Source organism: Populus euphratica, unplaced genomic scaffold, assembly GCF_000495115.2.
Source record: "Populus euphratica unplaced genomic scaffold, PopEup_1.0 scaffold4.1, whole genome shotgun sequence".
Taxonomy (NCBI): Eukaryota; Viridiplantae; Streptophyta; class Magnoliopsida; order Malpighiales; family Salicaceae; genus Populus; species Populus euphratica.
In genome coordinates, this window is record NW_011499859.1 from 2361748 (window position 1) to 2382192 (window position 20445).

At 34.4% G+C, this 20445-nt stretch overlaps 1 protein-coding gene across 2 annotated transcripts; it reads right to left on the reverse strand.

Moving 5' to 3' along the window:
* Positions 1-3919: 3919 nt before the first annotated feature.
* Positions 3920-20196, reverse strand: LOC105124388 (transcription factor jumonji (jmjC) domain-containing protein). 2 transcript variants are annotated; one of them, XM_011024404.1, is made up of 33 exons: positions 18603-20196; positions 16827-16884; positions 16483-16605; positions 16042-16099; positions 15789-15925; positions 15225-15383; positions 15030-15116; positions 14104-14286; positions 13731-13883; positions 13456-13647; positions 13306-13371; positions 13040-13135; positions 12194-12280; positions 11988-12104; positions 11694-11901; positions 11519-11583; positions 11237-11295; positions 11023-11154; positions 10782-10941; positions 10365-10700; positions 9722-9904; positions 9547-9608; positions 8068-8146; positions 7277-7426; positions 7045-7178; positions 6525-6645; positions 6372-6445; positions 5781-5925; positions 5291-5440; positions 5011-5106; positions 4840-4935; positions 4569-4768; positions 3920-4285 (listed from the first exon to the last, which is right to left on the reverse strand). In XM_011024404.1, exons 1-33 carry the CDS (start codon positions 19961-19963, stop codon positions 4033-4035), a joined length of 5580 nt encoding a protein of 1859 aa, XP_011022706.1. In that variant the 5' UTR covers positions 19964-20196; the 3' UTR covers positions 3920-4032. The 2 variants fall into 2 exon arrangements, with proteins under 2 accessions (XP_011022706.1, XP_011022705.1); XM_011024403.1 differs by having other exon boundaries at positions 15225-15386.
* Between the last annotated feature and the right edge of the window lie 249 nt (positions 20197-20445).

Sequence of the window (20445 nt, forward strand, 5' to 3'; positions counted from 1 at the left end):
ATAACACTATTTATTAGTATTTACTATTGTTAAATAATTTGACATATGTTTCACTTATTTGAATAAGAGAAAAAATAACATATATTATGTGACATAACTACTAGTATATATAAAGAGAGAAAAATACAATGATGAACATGTAAAAGGCAAGTTAAAGATATAGTTTTACCTTACTTTAATTTTCATAAAACTTTGTACTATTTAATTCATTAGAAAGTTTAAAAAATGATGACTGATAAAATATGATGAGGGTTTACAAGAGAGGGTTTTAAAATCATTTCGTTCATTTGATGTGAAATCAAAATGATAAAATAAAAAATATCATAGAGCCTCATGAAAAAAAAAGGTGATATATTGTCGTCCCATACACTTTGATCTCCTAAGCTTTTTTATTTAGATTTTAAACTTTATTTCTTTTATATTTTAATCCTTGTATTTTTATAAAGGAGAGGGTCGGTAAAAAATTGAGAGAAGAGAAAGATCTTGAAAAGCTAAATTTAAGTTACCATTAACTTTAATTTTAGTGTTTACTGATTCGATTTTGAGAGATGAGCTCAATGAAAGAGTTTTTCACATTCAATGATGCTGTAAAAAATAAATTAAAGTTTGTTTTATTTATTTGATATTAAGTTTTTAAGGCAATTAGAATATGTTTTGTTGTGGTTACAGAGGTGGTTGATAAGATTTATTTTCTCTAGTTTTGGATTAAAAAAATAATTAGAATATGATATTTTAGAATCAAAAAATTAAACTCTAATTTGTCGATTACCAGAGCCACCTATAATGACAAGAAAAAATGGCAAATGCATGGCACATTGTCTGCGTAGACATGCAATGTGTCGTCCACCTAACTTAAAAAACTCTAAGCATATGACATGTCCTCCGCCCTTCAAAATAAAAAATAAAAAATGAAAACTAGGCATGTGAGCTTAATTTCAAATGCGTCTAAGTTTTCTGTGAACTAGGTGTACATACCTAATCATCTAACACCAAGTTCTTCAATTATTTTATCTCATTATTTTTATTATCTCTTCATATTTTATAATTATGTTTTTAAAAATAAATTTAGTTAAATGATGCTTAAATAATTATCAATTATGCCATTACTTTTAAACAACACTAGCATTTTTTATGATAATATTAACAATTAGTTTCTGAATAATATTGTATGAACCTAACATGCGTAATTTTCTAAATACAAATGAAATATCTATTTTATTTTATTTTTAAGTATTTTACATACATTTTATACAAATTATACTTCTTATGCCCATTGGTGTATTTCCTCAATCTATGAAGTTTTAGATCCTATAACCTACGCAAAAGGTGATTAACCTTTTCGTGCTACGTAAAAGAGTGGTTTATTTTTATTTTATCTTCATTTATCTATCTCAAAAATTTGGTTGTAAAGAAAAAAATGTAAGTGGCCCTATCTATCAAATACTGGATATTGTTAAAAAAAATTATCAATAATTACTTGGTAAACTAAGGTCACATTTGGTTATTATTTTGAGATAAAATAGATGAAAATAGTGAAGAAAGAAGGGACAAATCTCCCTGCACCTTGTATTTTTAAAAGGAATAAATTTATTTTAAAACTATTTAGAAATAAACTTATTTTGTTTCTCTATCTATATCCCTCCAATCAAATATGTTTATGTCCTTTTTGTATATGTCTTTTTTATGTTTTAGAACACTAACCAAATACAACCTAAAAGATTTGGATTTTTTTTGTTCATTTATTGGAAATGAAAATAAATAAAAAACTCATTTTGGTCATCGAACTTCTCTTCTTCTTCTCAATGTCATCCTTGCATATAATGCTAATGATATTTTTTGTGTTGAGGTTTTATTTTCTTTGAACATTCTTAAAAATTCAATGTACTTAAGAAGAATTCATAGTTGAATTAAGAGTCAGTTTAATTAAATAAGATTTTAATTTATAGAGTAAAAAATAATTAAAAGAAAAACCAACAAATAATTATCAGGACTTTTTTCAAAAAAAAAAATCATTTTCATCCTAACACTCTTCATTTATACATCTTTGGTTCCTTTTGTTTTATAATTTTACATTTAGGTCAAAAGCTTCATTTTCTTCATGTTTCAGTCCTAAATGTTGGAAGATGAGAGAAAGTCATCACAAAATAAAGGGAAAAAATATGGTTGGCTGGCCATATTTTGATAATAATAAAAAATTCAAATTTGATGTCAATGACTCCTGTTGATAAGATAAGTGTTATTGAGATGTATTGAAACACATTGTAAAGGAAATTGAAGATGGTTTTACATGTGGAAGAAAATAGTGGTGGAAATACATTAGAAGAAGATAAGATTGAGGAGTACGGGTTATCATTCAATACCTTAGCTAAACTACATGCATACAACTACATTATAATTATAAGAAATTATCAAAGCAATGATCTTATTATATTAATAGAAAGTGGAAGCATACATAGTTTTATAGGTGAGTAGGTGATGGTGGAGATTAAGAATGTGATAGCAAAGAATATAGTATTAGTTATAATAGTAGCTAATATAAATGTTATAAAGTGTGATGCTCATAGTCCAAAGTTTAATTAAGATAGAGTAACCACAAGAAAATCAACTAATAATAAAAATGATAATAAGCTTTATAGAAGATAACTAAGAGAGTAAACTCTCAAAGCAAAATAACCAAATTAGCAAAAATCTAACGTTTTTTTTTACACACCTCTTGTTAATTTATATAAAGATGGTATTAAAGTATAAATGAATGTTCTTACTTCAGTTAAAAAAAACTATCTATAGCTATGATTTTTTTTATTTGATGGGCAGATTTAAACATCAATTAAACTAAAGATTTTCTCTGAATAGTTTTAAAAATATACTTTTCAGATATATCACATATATCATATGTATTTAGAGGAATAAAGTTTTCTAAATGTTAGTCCTAAAAACCTCAAACTTAAAAACGAAAACAAGTTTAGCTTTGATCAACATTTTTCAATGTAGCATTTTCCCATTAACCACAACGATAACCAAACTATGATTTCATTTATTTTCCTTACATTTGCCATCATTATTTTTTACCTAATACAACTTCGGATGTATTTGTTTTCATGTTTAAAAATTATTTTTAAAAATTATAAAAAAAAATCAAATTATTTTTTTTATAATTTTGAATCGTTTTGATGTGTGTTTACTATTTTAATATATTTTCAAACACAAAACATTTCGAGAAAACAAAAAACTCAAATACTACCTTATTATCTGTCTGTATGTGTCTGATTATGGCCCCAAAAACACCCAGGTTCATCGCCAAAGAAATGCTATTCTCGCTCATCAGATCTTCCATCAGAAGTTACATAAAAAGAATATAGCATGCACATTTAATTTCAATCTTATTTCCAGTTGTTCTATGTGTTATTTTTTGCATTATGATAATTTTATGTCTTTATTAATGATTAGAATGAATATTCTTTACAGATAACTAGTGATCAGGGTGGGGCAACTTTATAGAGTACAATAGAACATTACCGGCCAAACGCGGATCCATCATCCAATAATCACGACTTCTGGAGTTGAGAAGGGAACAACCATGGTTCATGTGGAAATTTATCGATTTTCACATATCTTCACAAGACTGCAAGCAGGCGCTGGCTCATACTTTGCGCCAGATACTCTCAACTCAAGGTTCTCACCTTCTGAATTGTTTTGCTTTACTCGTATCAATGCATAATTTTGAATTTCATGAACATTGAAAAAAAATTCTTTTTAACAGTAACAAGCATTCAACCCGAAGGTTGATGCTCGCCATATAATATCTACAACGCAATTCTAGAAACTATCGAGATGGAAAACGCAAAATTGAATGCATGAGGGGTACTAATTTATTGGCTAGTTTAGCAATGAATCATGCAATAGATAGAACACCGTTGCCAATTGAAATCCGAGTAAAAGACGACCATTATAGAAAGGAGAAAATTGGGATGGAAACAGAATTGGCCTGCATCCATAAGAATCAATTGAATAAATTAAATGACTGACAACCATCTATTTCCCTTGCCTATGAAAAAATTGGGACAGGATTTTGAGCTCTGTTCGCTTTTTAGCTGCCCTTCTAAGAGGCTTCCGGTTCTGCCACCCCAATTGATCAATCCCACTAGAATGGATAAATACATTACTATGGTTTTCAAATGCAAGCATTTTTTGCATCACATTGGACTCTGTTTCACCTGGCTTCTTTCTTGATTTTGTGTGCCGAGGTGAAGGTGTTTTGGGCTCTACAGATTTGGCATTCGCTGATCTGTCAAGGAATTCACGACAAGGTTACAATAAACATGATTTCCAGAAACGATAAGAAAAAAAACTATTTAAACAATCTTCTCCCTATATTCTTGGTTTTTTAACACAGTATTGAAACAGTCAACTAAGAACTCAGAAAACAATTTCTGAAGACCGCGTAAGGTATGCAATGTATAGAACGCATTCTCAAATATCATACCCTAAGCCTAGAGAAGTTCAAGACAAGAACTTGCTAATGCAATTATGAATTACTCAAGACAATAATGTTAGTCAACGATCTTTACCTCTCATGATCTGCCAGTAGGGACACAGACAACCCTTCAGTTTGAGGCTCACATGCAGCACAGAAGTAGATCTTTGGTGGGGTGAGTAGCTTGATACAATCAATATGGTACCACTCACCGCACAACTTACACGCTACCTTTACTCTGCTGTCAAATGGTTTTCGGCAAATGCAGTACAGCATGCTTCGAGCTCTTAATAACTGCAGAACAAAGCGCTCATTGGTAAATGACATACTTGACCATCCAGTCATCCGGAGTCAGAATTTGTTACCTTCAGTTCCTTCTCTAAGTATATAGGCAAATTTTCACCCTCTGAAATAAGTTCAAAAACCTTATCCAAGCCAAGAGCTCCAGAATCTGTTGCAACCTGCCCACATAAAAGAAAGCACCAAATTATTGAGCAATAGCAAAATTTAAAGACAATTGGCAAAGTGTTATCAACCTTCTTTGCGTGATCTGCCCACTGCAAGCCAATGTCCTTCAGTTCAGCAAGTTTCTGCCATATGTAATCTTCTGGAGGTATGCTCATAGCTAGTCCCTGGCAATGTTTCAAACAGCATTTTACCATTCATCACTGACATATGCATATACATATATACATGCATGTGTCTGTCTGAATACATGCGTGTCTCTGTCTAACGTGAGCTAATTTTTATTCAGAAACTAGATGATAAAGAAGTGATGTCAAACCAGAAATAAATGAATTAAATAACGAGACAAACCTCTTTCATGTGCCGCTGAATATGTTGCATCGTAGGCTTCTGTGCATCCTCCAATAGTCTCTTGACTCTCACTCTCCAAGAATTTCTAGCTGATGCCAGTTCAAGGTCACATTTATCTTGATTATCACAAACACCTGCCACTTCCATGGCCTGCAAAACAAAATCAATTCCAATCAGGAAAATTTACTAATTTGTAGATGTTTACATCTTTCAATTGCTAACAATGTTTCAAGGATATGAGTCTCTTTTTTTCGAACGGGTTCAAAAATATAAATCTGATGCCTTAGGCTATGAGGAAATAATAGTTAATCAAGGCCGGAGAATAAAGAAAAGCAAGTTAAACCAAATGCACACGTGCAGAAATATAACAAAAGCTCAAGTTGTGTGTTTATGTGTTAAATTTTATTCGAAAGTAGATGCAAGTCATAACGTACAGATAATACAAAAGGATTAAGTCATAACGTACAGATAATACAAAAGGATTGAGTACCTTCAGAGCAATGGTTAGTTTTTCACGGACAACAGTGAGATCCTTGTCCAAATAAGATAATGCAAAATCCAATATTTCTCTCAAGCATTTTTTGCATTCATGAGCTTGCTCCACAATCTGTTTTAATAAATCCTTTTCTTCAATCCTGTCAAAGAGAATAGCTCATGTCACCATATTTAAAACAACAATAGAATAAAGGGATTTAGGTAACTGGTAAGTTCTTTCTATTTTTTTAAGAAAAAGTAAAACCAACATATTCACAAGAGTGACAAATACACATTAGGAGAATCATTAATATTGAAGTGAAACTGTTAAAAATTTCTAAATTTAATGTACGGGAAGTTCACAAGTCCTTAATGTTTAATGCAATTATTTTATAATCATTATACAAATGTACACCCTAACTAGTTTACTAATAAGGCAGTTAAAAAAAAAGTATCATATTGGGGCTTTGTTGTTGTTTTATACAAAATTTCACAGTTCCTTTATACAGTTATATTACTGCAAATATGAGTTTAACAGGAACAAGCAAATAATCTAAAGCATACTAAATGCTCTGCATCCAATTTAATTGCAAAAAAATGTTGGTACCTTGTACGGAAATTCTCAGAATCAGATAGAAGTTCAATCAGCGTTCTTAATTCAAGCTGCTTCTCTCCATATTTCTATAACCAAGGAAAAGGTGAGAAGCGTGCACCAGATTTTTTATAAGAGAAAGTCCAAAGATATTTGATAAATGCATACCAGGGGACCACCTCCATTTTGGGTTATTGACCCATCATCAAAAAATTGGCAATAATGGCAAATAAAAACTTCAGCATTATTTGGATTGACTTGTGCTGAATCAAGGCACCGCAAATGATAGCTGTTCAATTGAAGTATAACAAAGCATGTGATAACCAGACCATGTGAGAGAAAGAGAGAGAGAGAGATGGTACACAACCATTAAAGCATCTGATAACCAGATAACATTAGGACAGTACATCATATCAAACCTTTGATAGTGTTGTAAGGTATTGGCGTTGGTTTAATTCCTCAAAGTTCTTCGCAAGCCATATTGATCTCAGGCCATTATAATAAGGGTTTGATATGTCAACATACTATTGGGAGTATTGGTAAAAACTCTTCACAAAGAGCTCAAATAATTGAAGGCTATAATTGGAGTTGAAATTTTAAACTACTTTCAGAAGGATGATATTTTTGGACATTAATATAAAATAACAAAATGGCAGCCACTATGTGACATAACAAAATACAAACTCACCGGTCCTTGCACATTGAACATGTGAGAAAATCTTTTTCTTCATTGTAACCAGTATAGCACATGCATAGTATTCTTGCTTTAGCGCTCCATGATTTGCCATAGATGTTCAGAGATATATCCAGAGACTGCTTGACCTGTACAATATTGAAAAGGACTATAAACATATCTGCAAAATATCTTTAAATCAGGATAAACATCTGAAACAAACAATGAAAAGAACATTTGATCAAACCTTCTGCAATGCATCAGACAACGAATTCCTATCATCTACAAATCTTCCAATGATCTCCACAAATTGTTGCTTCCACTTTTCAACCTTTTCAACTTCACAAAGAACCAGATCTAGCTCTGAACAAGAAAATGCTGAAGCCTTCCCCAGTTCCTGAGTGAGATAAAATCATGTTAACAAAATATATATAATTGATTTATCACAAGAAATTTATTAGATGATAGCGAAATGCCATTTTGAGTTCCTTAAAATGAAGGGAATGGGAAGCAAAAACCAGAGCACCAAAATATACTATGTTCAAGAACTGAAAACCAGGCTCCACCAATAATCCAGAGTCACAATATCATATAATTAAAATGCATTAAATATGATGCACCTACTATAAAACTAAAACATGCATAACAGATGGAGGTGTACAAGAACAGCCAATACTTCCTCGTTTGAAAATCATCACATGCAAACGTATCCGGGCAAATGATATACATACAGCACATGGTTGTGGTTTGTAGCGCTGGTATTGAGCTATAAGAAGATAAAACTTAACGGCAATCGCCAAAGTACAAGTACGCATTCCAGAAAGTAATTCAACATGCATTTGCGAAGATGTAGTGGTTTCCTTTTAAGTATTCCCAGTCAAAAGTCCAATATGATCTTTGTTTTAAGTATAAGCAGTGCAGTTCATGGAAATCCTCAAGATAATAATAATAATGGTGTAAAGAGTAAAATCCCATCTAAACAAAAAGCAGCACAGCGTTTCCAGCATATTCAAGAATATGGGATGATGCAGACTATACCTTAAGCTCTAATATTAGAGACCAGGATCTGTCCTCAGAGTTTAGACTGAAAAATTGTTTAGCTTGTTCTAGCCACAACCTACAAGTGAAACATGCAAATCCATCAGCTACAATTTGTCACTGATAATCAAGGAAAAAACTTTAAAAAAAATAAACACTAGAACATACACCCTCATAACATTCTGATTTAATGCAATGTTAATATTGTCTACAGTTAAAAGAGAACAAAACACATAACATGATTTCACTGTGTTACTTGCAATACTTGTGTTGTTTTGAGTTGGAGAAAGAGACACTTCTTAATATATAAGATTGTTTTCTTACATTATGAAGCTCACAACGAGTTTCAACCACCCTGGCAGTGCAACGGGTGGTAGCGGCAAGGAAATCAAAGAATATGGTTCAAATAGCCAAAAATCCATGATAAAAATAGCCTGGTGTCTCTACTCTATATTTCCTATCGACAGAACAATAGCCTTCCAACTAATTGCTTTGTTATAGGAGCTGGTATTAAATATGAAAAGCAATATCAAACCAAAGGCCCAAGCAGCATTCCCAAGTTTCTAAATAAAAACTTGAGAAAATAAATTTCATGTAAGCTTGTACTTTTCTCCACTTAAACAATAGAAACTATAAAAAAAATGAAAAGAAACATGAAAGGGTCTCACCCAAACAAAGGATCATAATCATAATGGTGATGGCACAAGAAGAGTAGATCCAGTTAGATGATAATCACACTGCCTTCTCTACTCACTAATTAACGTGATTTTCTCATTTTGAAACTATATGGATCTATCAAAGTACAAAAAGAAAATCATTCTAACCAAGTACGTGGATCTGACCAAGTAATGGTGACTTTCTAATCACAATAAAATGAACAAGTCCAACAACAGGAAGTCTAAGCTCATAGTTTCAATATATAATAAATAATATAAGCTGTTTGTTTAAAGCTGAAAGTGTTAATACTGCTACATGAGCTACCCCCAATATGTGAAGAAATTAAAAATCATTGCACAGGACGATAGCTAAAGAAAATGTTCCTATACAAGAGCACAAAATAATACACTAATGCAAAGGTGCATATTTAAAACAAGCACAGGTACAGCTAAACTATCATCAAACACAAACTTAAATCAAACAAGATTAGAAAACCAGAATTGATTTTTTGGATACATGATTTCATTTTTCATTCAGCTTAATTCAGCCAAAAAAGGTGCTTTATTTATATGCAAGACTTCATCTCAAAGATATTTTCATAGTTATGGTTCATATTGAAGTCCAAAAATGCTCTAAAACACCAACACCAGGACTGTCCCAGAGGGCAAATCATATGTTGGATTGCATATCTATCCAACACAAAATAAAAGATTGGGGTAAGGGAACTTCAGTATTATCCACTAACCTGAGGAAAAACTTCAGTTCAAGTGTCTGGGAAAACAAGAAGCATAGAATATTGCATACAAGAATAAGAAGACTCACTTGTGTTTATGAATGGCATTTACAAGTTGATTGACCATCAAAGGAAATGAGATTTGTATACCCTGCAGTTGGGAAATCCTACGAGTTAGTTCTACAAGAACCAATAATTAATTGAACAACAAGCATAAGTTGTAGCTTCCATAGAAGCAAAGCATGCAAACATAAACTTGAATACCTGAGATTCAGCAAGAACTACTTCTGCATCACTCAGCTTGAATCTTTCAAACTTGCCAGGCAAAGAAATTACTCCCAAGGCTTTCCTAAGCCATTTGACCCCATCAATTAATGCACTCCATAGGGTACCAGAGACACCGGTCACAGAGAGGTTTTCGGCAGCCTCCATCAAACTCTCAACATCCTACATAAGAACAGAGAGAGCTTTTACAAATAAGCCAATGGGAAAAAAAACTGAGGAAAGAAAGATTACCAAAATAAGCACAAGGTTAAAAATCGAACTAGCAAAAAAAGGGGGTGAAAGCCACATTAGGCATTCCCCCCTGATAGATGAGAAACAGGGAAATCGAGCACGTCAGCGCTAAAAGCCTAGCCACCAGATATTTGAAGATGGAACCTGATGGACGAGACAGGCTACAGTAATACAAAATACCCAGGCTCATTTAAAATCCAAAGGTGAAGAAGCTTTTGCTAACCATGATGCGACAACTCAACATATCTTGTTCACTTAAAACAGAAGCTATAGGTAAACCTACCTCGCACAACTTGCTTCATTTTTAACCTTGTATTAAAAGAAATGCATACTAATCAAAGATTGAGATATCAAAAAAACAGATGGAAGGATTATAAAGATTAAGTACAACCTCCAAAAAAGGTGCACAGGTGCAGAAAGAAAGAGCTCTAGAGCACCATCGCAGCATTGAACATGCATTCTGGAGTTTTGGAATCTCAGCAAAGTCAAAATTCAGAGATAAACCAGCTTTAGTGATGGATTCCATTTTAGTAGCTAAATGTTCAACTTTTCCAAAAAGACAACCGTTCTTTCCATCATCAATATCATCTGTATTCAGAATGCACCTAGCATCCTGCAATGCAGAGTTGGCATCCTGCTGCCATTCATCACAGTTCTTCAGAACCATTTCAAGCATTCTTCGTTCATCCAAAGATATTTTTAGTAACTTCGAGTGTGAAACCAACTCCTGCATGACAAAAATTACATTTGCAAAATCATGGGTGATCAATATTTTCTGGATATAATATATTCTGCAGACAAGACAAACCTTTAGGACCTCGAGTTTGAGCGAAGAAACAGAGCCAGATACCATGGCACTAGAAGAAACCAAAAATGGCGCAGAATTCTCTAACCAGGACTTAGCCATTGCTACAGCATCTTTAATATCATCTAGCAAGGGTAGAAGCACAGGTATATCTGCTGAAGTCCTAAGAGATTACAACTCAACTGTTAAGAACACAAAATATAATACATCAAATCAAAACAAACAAGCTAAGCACACTTAAAACCTTATAATATCCTCAAAATCCAACATTTGAGCTTCCTGTGCAAGAAGTTTTGTAGCTCTTTCCTCCCAACACCTCACAGCTGCAATTACTCCAGACAAATCAACAAACAGTTTCTCTTTATCAATCTGTAGCCTGCGAGGAAAAACCAACAGAATAAGCACTCAAAATCTAACACAAATATCTAGGTTACAGTAGCAGTGCATGAAAAACATACACAAAAGCCTCCATCATCAGTTCCTGAATGAAGCCCAAAGGCATTTTCATATCACGAGCCTGTAATGAGCAAAATAAATTTGTAAGAGATGCATAACCAATACAAGTTTTTTTTAATTGAATGCATCAATCATCAAATGAACATAGTCCTTGTCATTAGAAAATTTAAACCATCATGTTTTGGGGAATGGGACAAGGAAGATTGTGACATTAAATCAAAACATACACTGTGACAAAACAGCCACTGGAAGAATATAGAAATAAGAGGATAGGGATAGATTACTTTCACAGCTTTTACTCTGCAACAAGCCTTCTTCAACTCTAACTCAACTAGAGGCAACTCATCAACTGTTCAAGTAAATGACTGAGCATTAAGAAAAAATTTACTCCAGCAAAGATAGTGCCAACAGAGATGAACATTTACTATTTAAAGAATCTGAGCATTCCAAGAAAGAAACCTTGAATTCTCAAAGATGCTCCATCTTTTAATAGGCAATTTAATTCACTAACTACTTTATCTTGATCTTCCCGTTCATGAAGATTCACCAAAACATCATTACAGCAAGAAATCCATGAAACAGCATTGATGTGGCATTGCTTCAGATGCATCAACTCCGGTATGTTAACAGTAAAATTATTGAATTCTTGAAGCAACACTTCAACATTCTGCATCAGTCAACACTTCAAAAATTTAAGCTCGCGAGCTTCACAGAACACTTGAGGGAGAAAAATAAAATGATAATGATGTTAACCTTTAAACTAAATGGAGCTTTCAAGATTTCCTTGCACTGAGACTGACATGATTCAGCTTTCCTTGCTAGATCCAAAAGTAATTCTGTTTCTGGAAGTTGAATTTGAAGCTCCGACATCTATTCAACAAACATTATAACAATTAGAATAAATTTGGAAATTGACATGATGTTGTATAAGTTTTACAGGAAAAAGAAATTCAAATCACCTCTGACTTCAGCTTGTAGAGAATATCAATGTCAACTGCAGCGCTTTGTGTCTCTGATATGCATTTCTTTGCACTGTCTATCCAGATCTACAGGGCAATAAACTACATGAGCAACAGAATACAGAAAGGTACCTGCTAAAAAGATACAATACTAAGGAAATTGCTTATGCTGGTACAATGACTTTTGGCCAACAAAAAATGCACTATGAAAGAAAGTAGATCAGTTGACATAAGGGATGTGGGTATGTTCAATAACATAAAATTATATGGAGTTATGACCTTTGCTTGGACAGCATTCTCATGAAAAAAGTACAGTTTAAAGAGGATTGAAAGAAATTATCCTTTTTATGATGATTAAAAAAACACTTATAGATATAAATTTAAACCAAACACCATTCCCTGAAAAGCAAGCATTTTTTAAGTAAAGCAGAACATCGTCTAAGCTGGCATGAAATGGAAGAGAAAATAACATGTAAACAAATTCACAAGGAATCATGTGAAAAATTAACCACCAACCTGGAAGAAAATCACATTCATGATGTGCAAAGAGTCAAAGAGGAAACAACAATCTGTCAGGACTACAATAACAAAATCCCTCCTTACCACCCAAACCTAAATGTTTTAGAACACAAATCTACCATTTAAAAAATACATATACAAGTGAGTGACCATTCACAAATGCTTGTAAAAATGGTCAAGCAAATCAAATTGAATAAACCTGAATTAATAAGGTTCCTTCACTTCTTAGGTCACAGGAACCCAGGTTGCATACCTAGGTATCTATATGACAAATCAAGAAAATTACAGAGGAAAACTAAAATCTGAATGTGTCAACAAAAAATTTACCTTTGCTGATGAAATTTTTTTCAACAGCTTCTTGCTTTCTTTAATATATATTGGCAAGTCACTAGATCTAGAGTACAGTGATTCCAGCACAGATATCTGGCATAACAATATGAAATTGAATGATATTCATTAAAACAATGAGAGCATCAAGAGATACTGGTATTAGAATTATCCATTAAAAGGCAACAGCACTTTAGAGCTTATCAAAACAAAGTTAATTATGAAATTAATGATTGCATGGAGTGCGAAGGTTGGATCGGAGATACTTCTGAGAATGATGACAGAGCAGAATCAATTTCCTGAGCCAAACACCATGCCTCATCTGCACGCTCCTGCATTAAATAAGTCAAATGGGCATGCTTTCCATTAGAAAACAATAAAGGGTGAAGAGGAAACTACTCATTTATGATAACAACCTTCAACATGAGATGCCCTGGCTCATTACATGGCACAGGATCATTATTCAGCAACTCAGCAATGTATTCCAAAGGCACTCTCTCCAAATCACAGCTGTGACCAGATGACCAGTTTTGAACTTTAAAAAGACAATCTCTTATGCCTCCTGCCCACTTCTGAGCTGCATTCAAGCTCTTCACCATGTCTCGTACCTATATTTCAAAATGAAACAATCATTTTCCATGCACACAAAAAGCCAATGCAAGTATGAAATAGACAACAGCTAAAAACTCACAGGATCCATCTCAGGACCAGCCCAAAGAAATTGCTCAGCTTCCTTCAACAGGGTAGCACATGCATCACCCAAATATGGATGCCGAAAAAACTCGTTGGCACGTGAAAGCCATTGTTCAGCAAGTTCAGCCAGGCTGACATGCCCCGCCTTGACCTGCATGCAGAGCATGATCTCAGATGGGGAAAAAATGAATATCGAGTCCTTTTGAAGCATTTATTAGCATAACACATGCATCATTATAGCTGAAGAACACTATACATTATCCGAGCACCATAAGCATGAAACCCCCCCATGCTCAGCACATGCGAACAACTGTACATGAAAAACCACAGTATCTGGCTTTTTATGGTATGCTAAAAGACTGTACCAATACCTTCTTCATTAACACATTCAGCTCATTGGAACATGAGATTTGCCTTCGTAAGTCATTACTTGGTGATCTCTCCTCAAATCTATAGCTATCTGATGCGAGCACCAAATCAGACAATTCTGCAAGGGTATGACGATATAGAAGACGACGTCTTCTGCATTTACATTCACAGATACGCTCCCAATGCTGCACCAGAAGCAGATGAAATCAGTAAGATGGGAAATGCATTTGGCAGCAACAAAAAGTTGAAAAGCAGGGGAAATATAAAAAAAAGCTTGAGCAAGTACAGAAGTCATCTTCACTACTGATCTTAAAGAAGCTGTTGAGAATGTCCTTGAGAAATAAAATTTGAAGCGAAAGTGTACAATTAAGCATTACAAAATCAGGCAGCAGAAACGGGATTTGCATTATAGCAACTCAAGTTCTATAAGATATAATATAAACCACATAGTGGTCGCACCAGACAATAGCAGGCATTCCAAAGTTGAAAATTCAAGAAGTTTAGCAATGACCCGGGCTTTCTTTACCACGTCTTGAATTTCCAATCCACAAGTAGTTCAACAACATAAATGTTTAGGAAAAAAATTAATAAAAATCACTTTGCTCAATTGTAATGAACATTTACAAAAGCAAAAGAGCTGAAAATAAAAGAAAAAAAAGGTGGTTGCTACATCAGAAATTAACAGGTAAAGCTAATACTATTAGATCATAAGAAAATTTTTGTGATTACAATGCATTCTCTTTCATTTAGAACTAGTGAAGCACTTTACAATCATAGAAACCATCCTCTAGAGACATAACTAATATAAAGTTAAATGCTTGCTTTTTTTCTCATTTAACAAGGTTGATGAAGATAGGAAGCACATACAATCTAACTAACAATTACAATGAAAAAAATTTAAATCTGCTGATTTATAAAGACCACATACCTCCAGACAGACAAACGCGGATGGCCTACAACGGCAAACAACTGCAGAAAGATACAGATATTGTTTGCATATAATGCATGCAGGATCCTGAAAAGGCCGGCAGAAGATAATTGCCATCTTAAGATAACCGTGATATTAATGTGAAGCTTTAAAAACTAAAAATTGAAAGTATGAATGCATCAGATACAGTATTACCTCCTCAGTACCAACATATTCAGGACATTTCCTCGGAGGCATAGGGGATGATTTGATGATGCCACTTCTCCAAATCCTCTCCCTCCAGGACTTCTCTTTGGTGTATATCCTAAGCATTTCTTTCTTTATATGAGGCAATGCTTTGCTATCAAAATCACCCTGCTATGAAACTATAATAATCAGAATGATAAATGCAATCCACAAAAATTAGTCCAGGGATTCAGCTTCTTAAAAAAAATCAGGATTGGAGAGTTATCTTATTCCTCAATAATGACTCATGTTAAGTGAATTCAACTCCACCATCTGCAATTGTTTGTAGAGGAAATCATGTCTTTAAGTATTAATTCTTGTTATTTTCAATTTAACTGACCAGAAACTTAAAGAGATGAAAGCAGCAACTTATTAGGTTCATCTTATTGGCCAAGCTTAATTTAGCGAGTAGTAAGTTCATTTTTCCCCTAAGTCAAAGTAGTCGCATCAACTTTTTGGCAATCCTTAATTTTAGCATGAAAATTTCTTTTTCACTATTGTTACCCATTCTTAAAAAAGCAGAAAACTGGTAACCTTAGCCACCACACAAAGAAGCTCCTCATGAGATAAAACAGCAGTCTTATGATAAGTCTTGTACAGCTCTGCTCCAAATCCACCATGAGGCAGCCAGTCAGCCGGAGCAAAATTCACAGCTTCTGCACAATTCAAACCTGAAAAGCAAAGCCAAGGTGGTTCAATACATCAGCTAGATATCAACATAAATCACCAACCAAGTTCATTAAATTGACAAATCCAATGATTTCAAGTTTAAATGGATATTGCATACCAAAGTTGAAACCTCCATGGTAAGACCTGGGAAAAGTGATGACAAAGTTTCCAGGCTCCTGTTTAAAGAGCAAGTGCAAAAGGAATCGTAATGCAAGTTTTCAATTGGAAATCAAACATATAAAGCCACTAAAAGAAAAGGTACTATAAAAAAATTGTTATGAAGGCAGTTTATAGATAATGAAGAGTCAAAAATAAATAAATAATTAGTTTAGCAGTTAGCACATGCAACCTACACCATGATACTTAGTTGTGCTCAAATTCAAGAACTTCACCACCAACAAATGAAAACTCAAGTCAACAAACAAACAGTAATGGTTCTATTTCCATATTGACATAGATAATCAATTGAAAAATATCAATTTGAATGCTCAAGTATATCAACTTAGACAAGCAAAAACTATATTCATTGGCATGGAACTCATGTCCTTGAGTATCAAACCTGCAGTACAGTATAGACTGGAACCCGATTATCTTGCAAGACAGATGGATTCAGCATGGTTACAAGCTGGAAGAGTAAATCCGGTTGTGCATCAAAGAGATCAGGAAGACTACTGCGCATCACCTACGGAAAAGTAGATTATGTTAGCATTCAAGAGACAAATTACCCTACTTACATAGTAGATAGGAATTCATCTGAAAAGGTGAACATGGAAAATCAAAGAATGCACATGAAATTCCTCCACTCGACAAAAATAAAAATTCATAGGAAATACCAAAAATGACATAGATATCACAGAAGAAGATAGAAAAGTTACCCAAGCACATAAAATGTGAAATAACTACCTTCTCAAAAGCACCAGCTTCACTACCCGGAACACTGTACCAACATTTTGGCTCTCCCCTGAGACCATAGACAAACATTCAACTCTCATATAAGCAGATGAAATCCATTTTAACATACACCTTGTAGGCTTCAGTGAAAAAAATGTCTAACATGATAGCATTGAACATTTCACTAATAAGAGTGAAATATGAAAATGATGCATCTGCAAGGCTTGGGTAAATGTCTAGAATTTGAAAATCATACGAGTACATTATCTCTAAATAAAGGCTCACATTAATCTCAAACCACCATGCTCTTCAGCATGAGATTATGAGTCCCGCATGTCTACCATTTCACCGCCAAAACATCTAGAAATGAATAGGATTCCATGGAAATGACATCTAAGTTTGATGCATGAAACTATGACAAAGGTGGAGAGTTGTAGTATTTGTATTGATAAATCAGGACAAAGGATAGTGTACCCAAGTAAAAAAAGATTTCACAAGCCAACCATCTAATTTTGTCAATCAAATATCAACCGGTGCACCAAATAGATGGATCAGGTGGCAGGAGCATTAGAGCCAGCACCGGTGAGGAAACCTTCATAGGTTAAATGGAATTCCTCACTATTTCCATCTACATTTTGTTCTTTTGTTAAAACTCATCAGTTGATTTTATCTAGAAGCGTGATTGGATGACCAGAACATGCAATCTAGAGAAAGAGACAAATGCAGTGAAAGAGAAGGAGAGCAGGCAGAGTGAAGTCTCTGTTATTCCACCAATTCTTCTCTAGTTTATCTATCTTCCATGAAAGGTAATTACAAACTCTTGGTCAGGCCAGCAAAGTTCCCAAATAATAATCAGGCTGTTATAGGCACCAAAAGCCAATCAAGAAACACAAGAATGTTTGCAGTTATAACCTTATGAAGTCTGGTTATTCAACTTCTAAGCATTTCAGAAAAGCTATTGCTTCCATAGGCAACGCAATTTGAAAGACAAGGGCTTCATTCCACCAGCTACCCTCCTAATCTTTCCAAAGCCCAAACATGAGCACATAATTAAGAAGTTGAAGGTATGATCCTGGAGAGAAATATTTTTGTTTGTTTGTTCATTTTTATTACATCTACATATGAAGCATGGATCCCTTTCATCAAATGAAATTTGATGTGATTAGTTGTTTTATATGAATTAGGCATGTATCATGTAGACCTAGGAACACACCGGCATGAAAAGGACACTTGGTGCAAGTAAAAGACACCGGAGGAACATAGATATAATCACAGAAAGGTAAACTCAAAAGTTGATAAGGGAATATTTCTATTGTTGACCGATGCCTAAAACAGGAAAACGCATTGCCACCACTTTTGGCTTACAAATACTGATGCAATGTTAGTATCTCTGTCCAACACATTTAAAAATTGATACATGACTGTAACCAACAGATAAAAGAGCTAATATTTATCTTTTAGAATTCTTTAGTTAATTCCACTCATAGGGGGGTTTTGGTCAAAGAAAAAGTAATGTGTGACATCAACTAGCTACAGCCTGAAGTTCACTTGTAGTTTCAATTTATATTCTAAAATTTCAATTAACAATTTTCATCTTCCTGATCTGCAAAATGTCACTTTCTTTGCAACTCAATGGTAATGGGCTTAATAATGAGCAAATTTTTTTGTTACCGTTTCTTATTCCATTGTCAAAGAAAGATATGTATTTTGTCAAATTGAAAAATGAAGAAGAAGAAGAAGATGAAAATAACTGCAGAGTAAGTATAAACAAATGTTTCAGACACGTACCAATGTAGATAATTCATCGAGTAAAAACAGTGGTCTTCAAAATGCCAGCAAAAAGATGAGAAAACCATGCCAACATATAGCCAGGGCACCATAACACCAGTAATGTTATGATGAACAGCTTGGAGCATTGAACCTTTCAACTTCGGCAAATTATTGAGGTTCCATGGACTCCCACAATACTCATCCCATAAGTTAGCCTCAACTGATTCAGGTCTCTGATCATTTACACGTGGGAAGCCACTCCCATAAACAGAAGTATCCAAGTCACTACCATACATAACTTCAACGTCACCAGCTGATCCCTCCACAATTTCCCAGAACTTTTTCTCCATCTGCACTCGAGAAGTAGATCCTGAGCCAAACCATCTCCTCTTGGCCCGATCAGCTAGACGCCTAAAAGCTTCCACTGTGAAGCGCTTACCAGGGACAAAACCAAAAGTATCCTTGTCAGAATTCAAACACTCAAAGCAATACCAATTCCCTGGTGGAACTTGCTTTAATGGCGGTGAGAGACAATAAATATGCCACCCCTTGTTACATCTATCACACAAAAGCATCACCTCGCCATGCAAACCACTCCTGCATTGCTCGCATATCTGATCATGCTCTTCTTCCTCCTCTACCTTATTACAAACCTTCACTTTCTCACCATCACTGTTCTTCCGCCTCCTTTTTGAACATGAAAACTCCATCCTATCATCACTCTTCTTACACTTTCGCACTCCCCTTTTACAACCCCTAGCAACCCCCTTATTCAATCGATTATAGTACTCCTCATAAGCATACAAATGCTCTTGATACAACTGACACAAAACATGCTTCGCACACTCTGTGATCTTCCTCCCAGACCTAACAAACCTCGAAACCTCACCCCACTTCTTCTCCTTCACAACCTTATCATAGCCACCGAACCTCTTTACTCCATTAAACAATTTACACAAATCCAACTCGTCCCCTTCAAAAATCACCCTCCTTTTCAACTTCTTCCCACAATGTTCCTCCAAGAACCTATTATACTCCAACTCAAAAGTCTTGGAATCACAAGACGCCGGCCTCACTTGCAACTGATGAATAGCCTGAGTCTTCGTAGGAAAACTAAAATTATCCAAATTCAATGCAAATGGCGGTTTCCAATTATTTGGCGGCACAATTTTACAAATCCCATAAGGCTCCGCTTCCGGTCTAATTTTGTAAATATACTCTAATGGATCCTTAAATTCCTCTTCATTAGGGTAATAAACAGGTGCAGATGGCACATGCAATGACCCGGATGACGAAGAAGCCGATGAAGACGACGGAAATAAACTCAAATTTTGCCCTAAAACTCCTTTTTCTACAGCCCTGGGTTTTCCTTTCCCCATTTGCCACCAATAAATCAATAACGCAATTCACAACAATCAATCTATGATTACACCATCTCTATAAATTCATGAATATATTGCAAAAATTGAAGCCAATAAATCAATGCAAATTGAATTCTAGGGTTTCTTTCGCGCGTACCTTTTTAATTAGAGACTACAGAAAGACTAGGTTTTTCTCTGAGTGCGCGAGATTGAGAGAGTGAAGTTCCGTGGGAGATTTTAATTTTGGTTAGGAACGAAGTGGGGTGGTTTATATAGGAAGGGTAGTTTTGACCCGTGAAAAATAATTAAAGAGGGGTTTAAGATTCAGAGGAGACGTCTCCATGTCGTTAAATTACGAAAATGATAGTTTTGAGTCTTTTGACCTTGAAAGCATGGGAAGAGAATGGGTTTGGACTTCGTTATATAGAAAATGAGGTTTAATTGTGGATAAAATTACGGAAACGGTAAAGCGGATTTATTAGGGTTAGTTTTGTTGATTC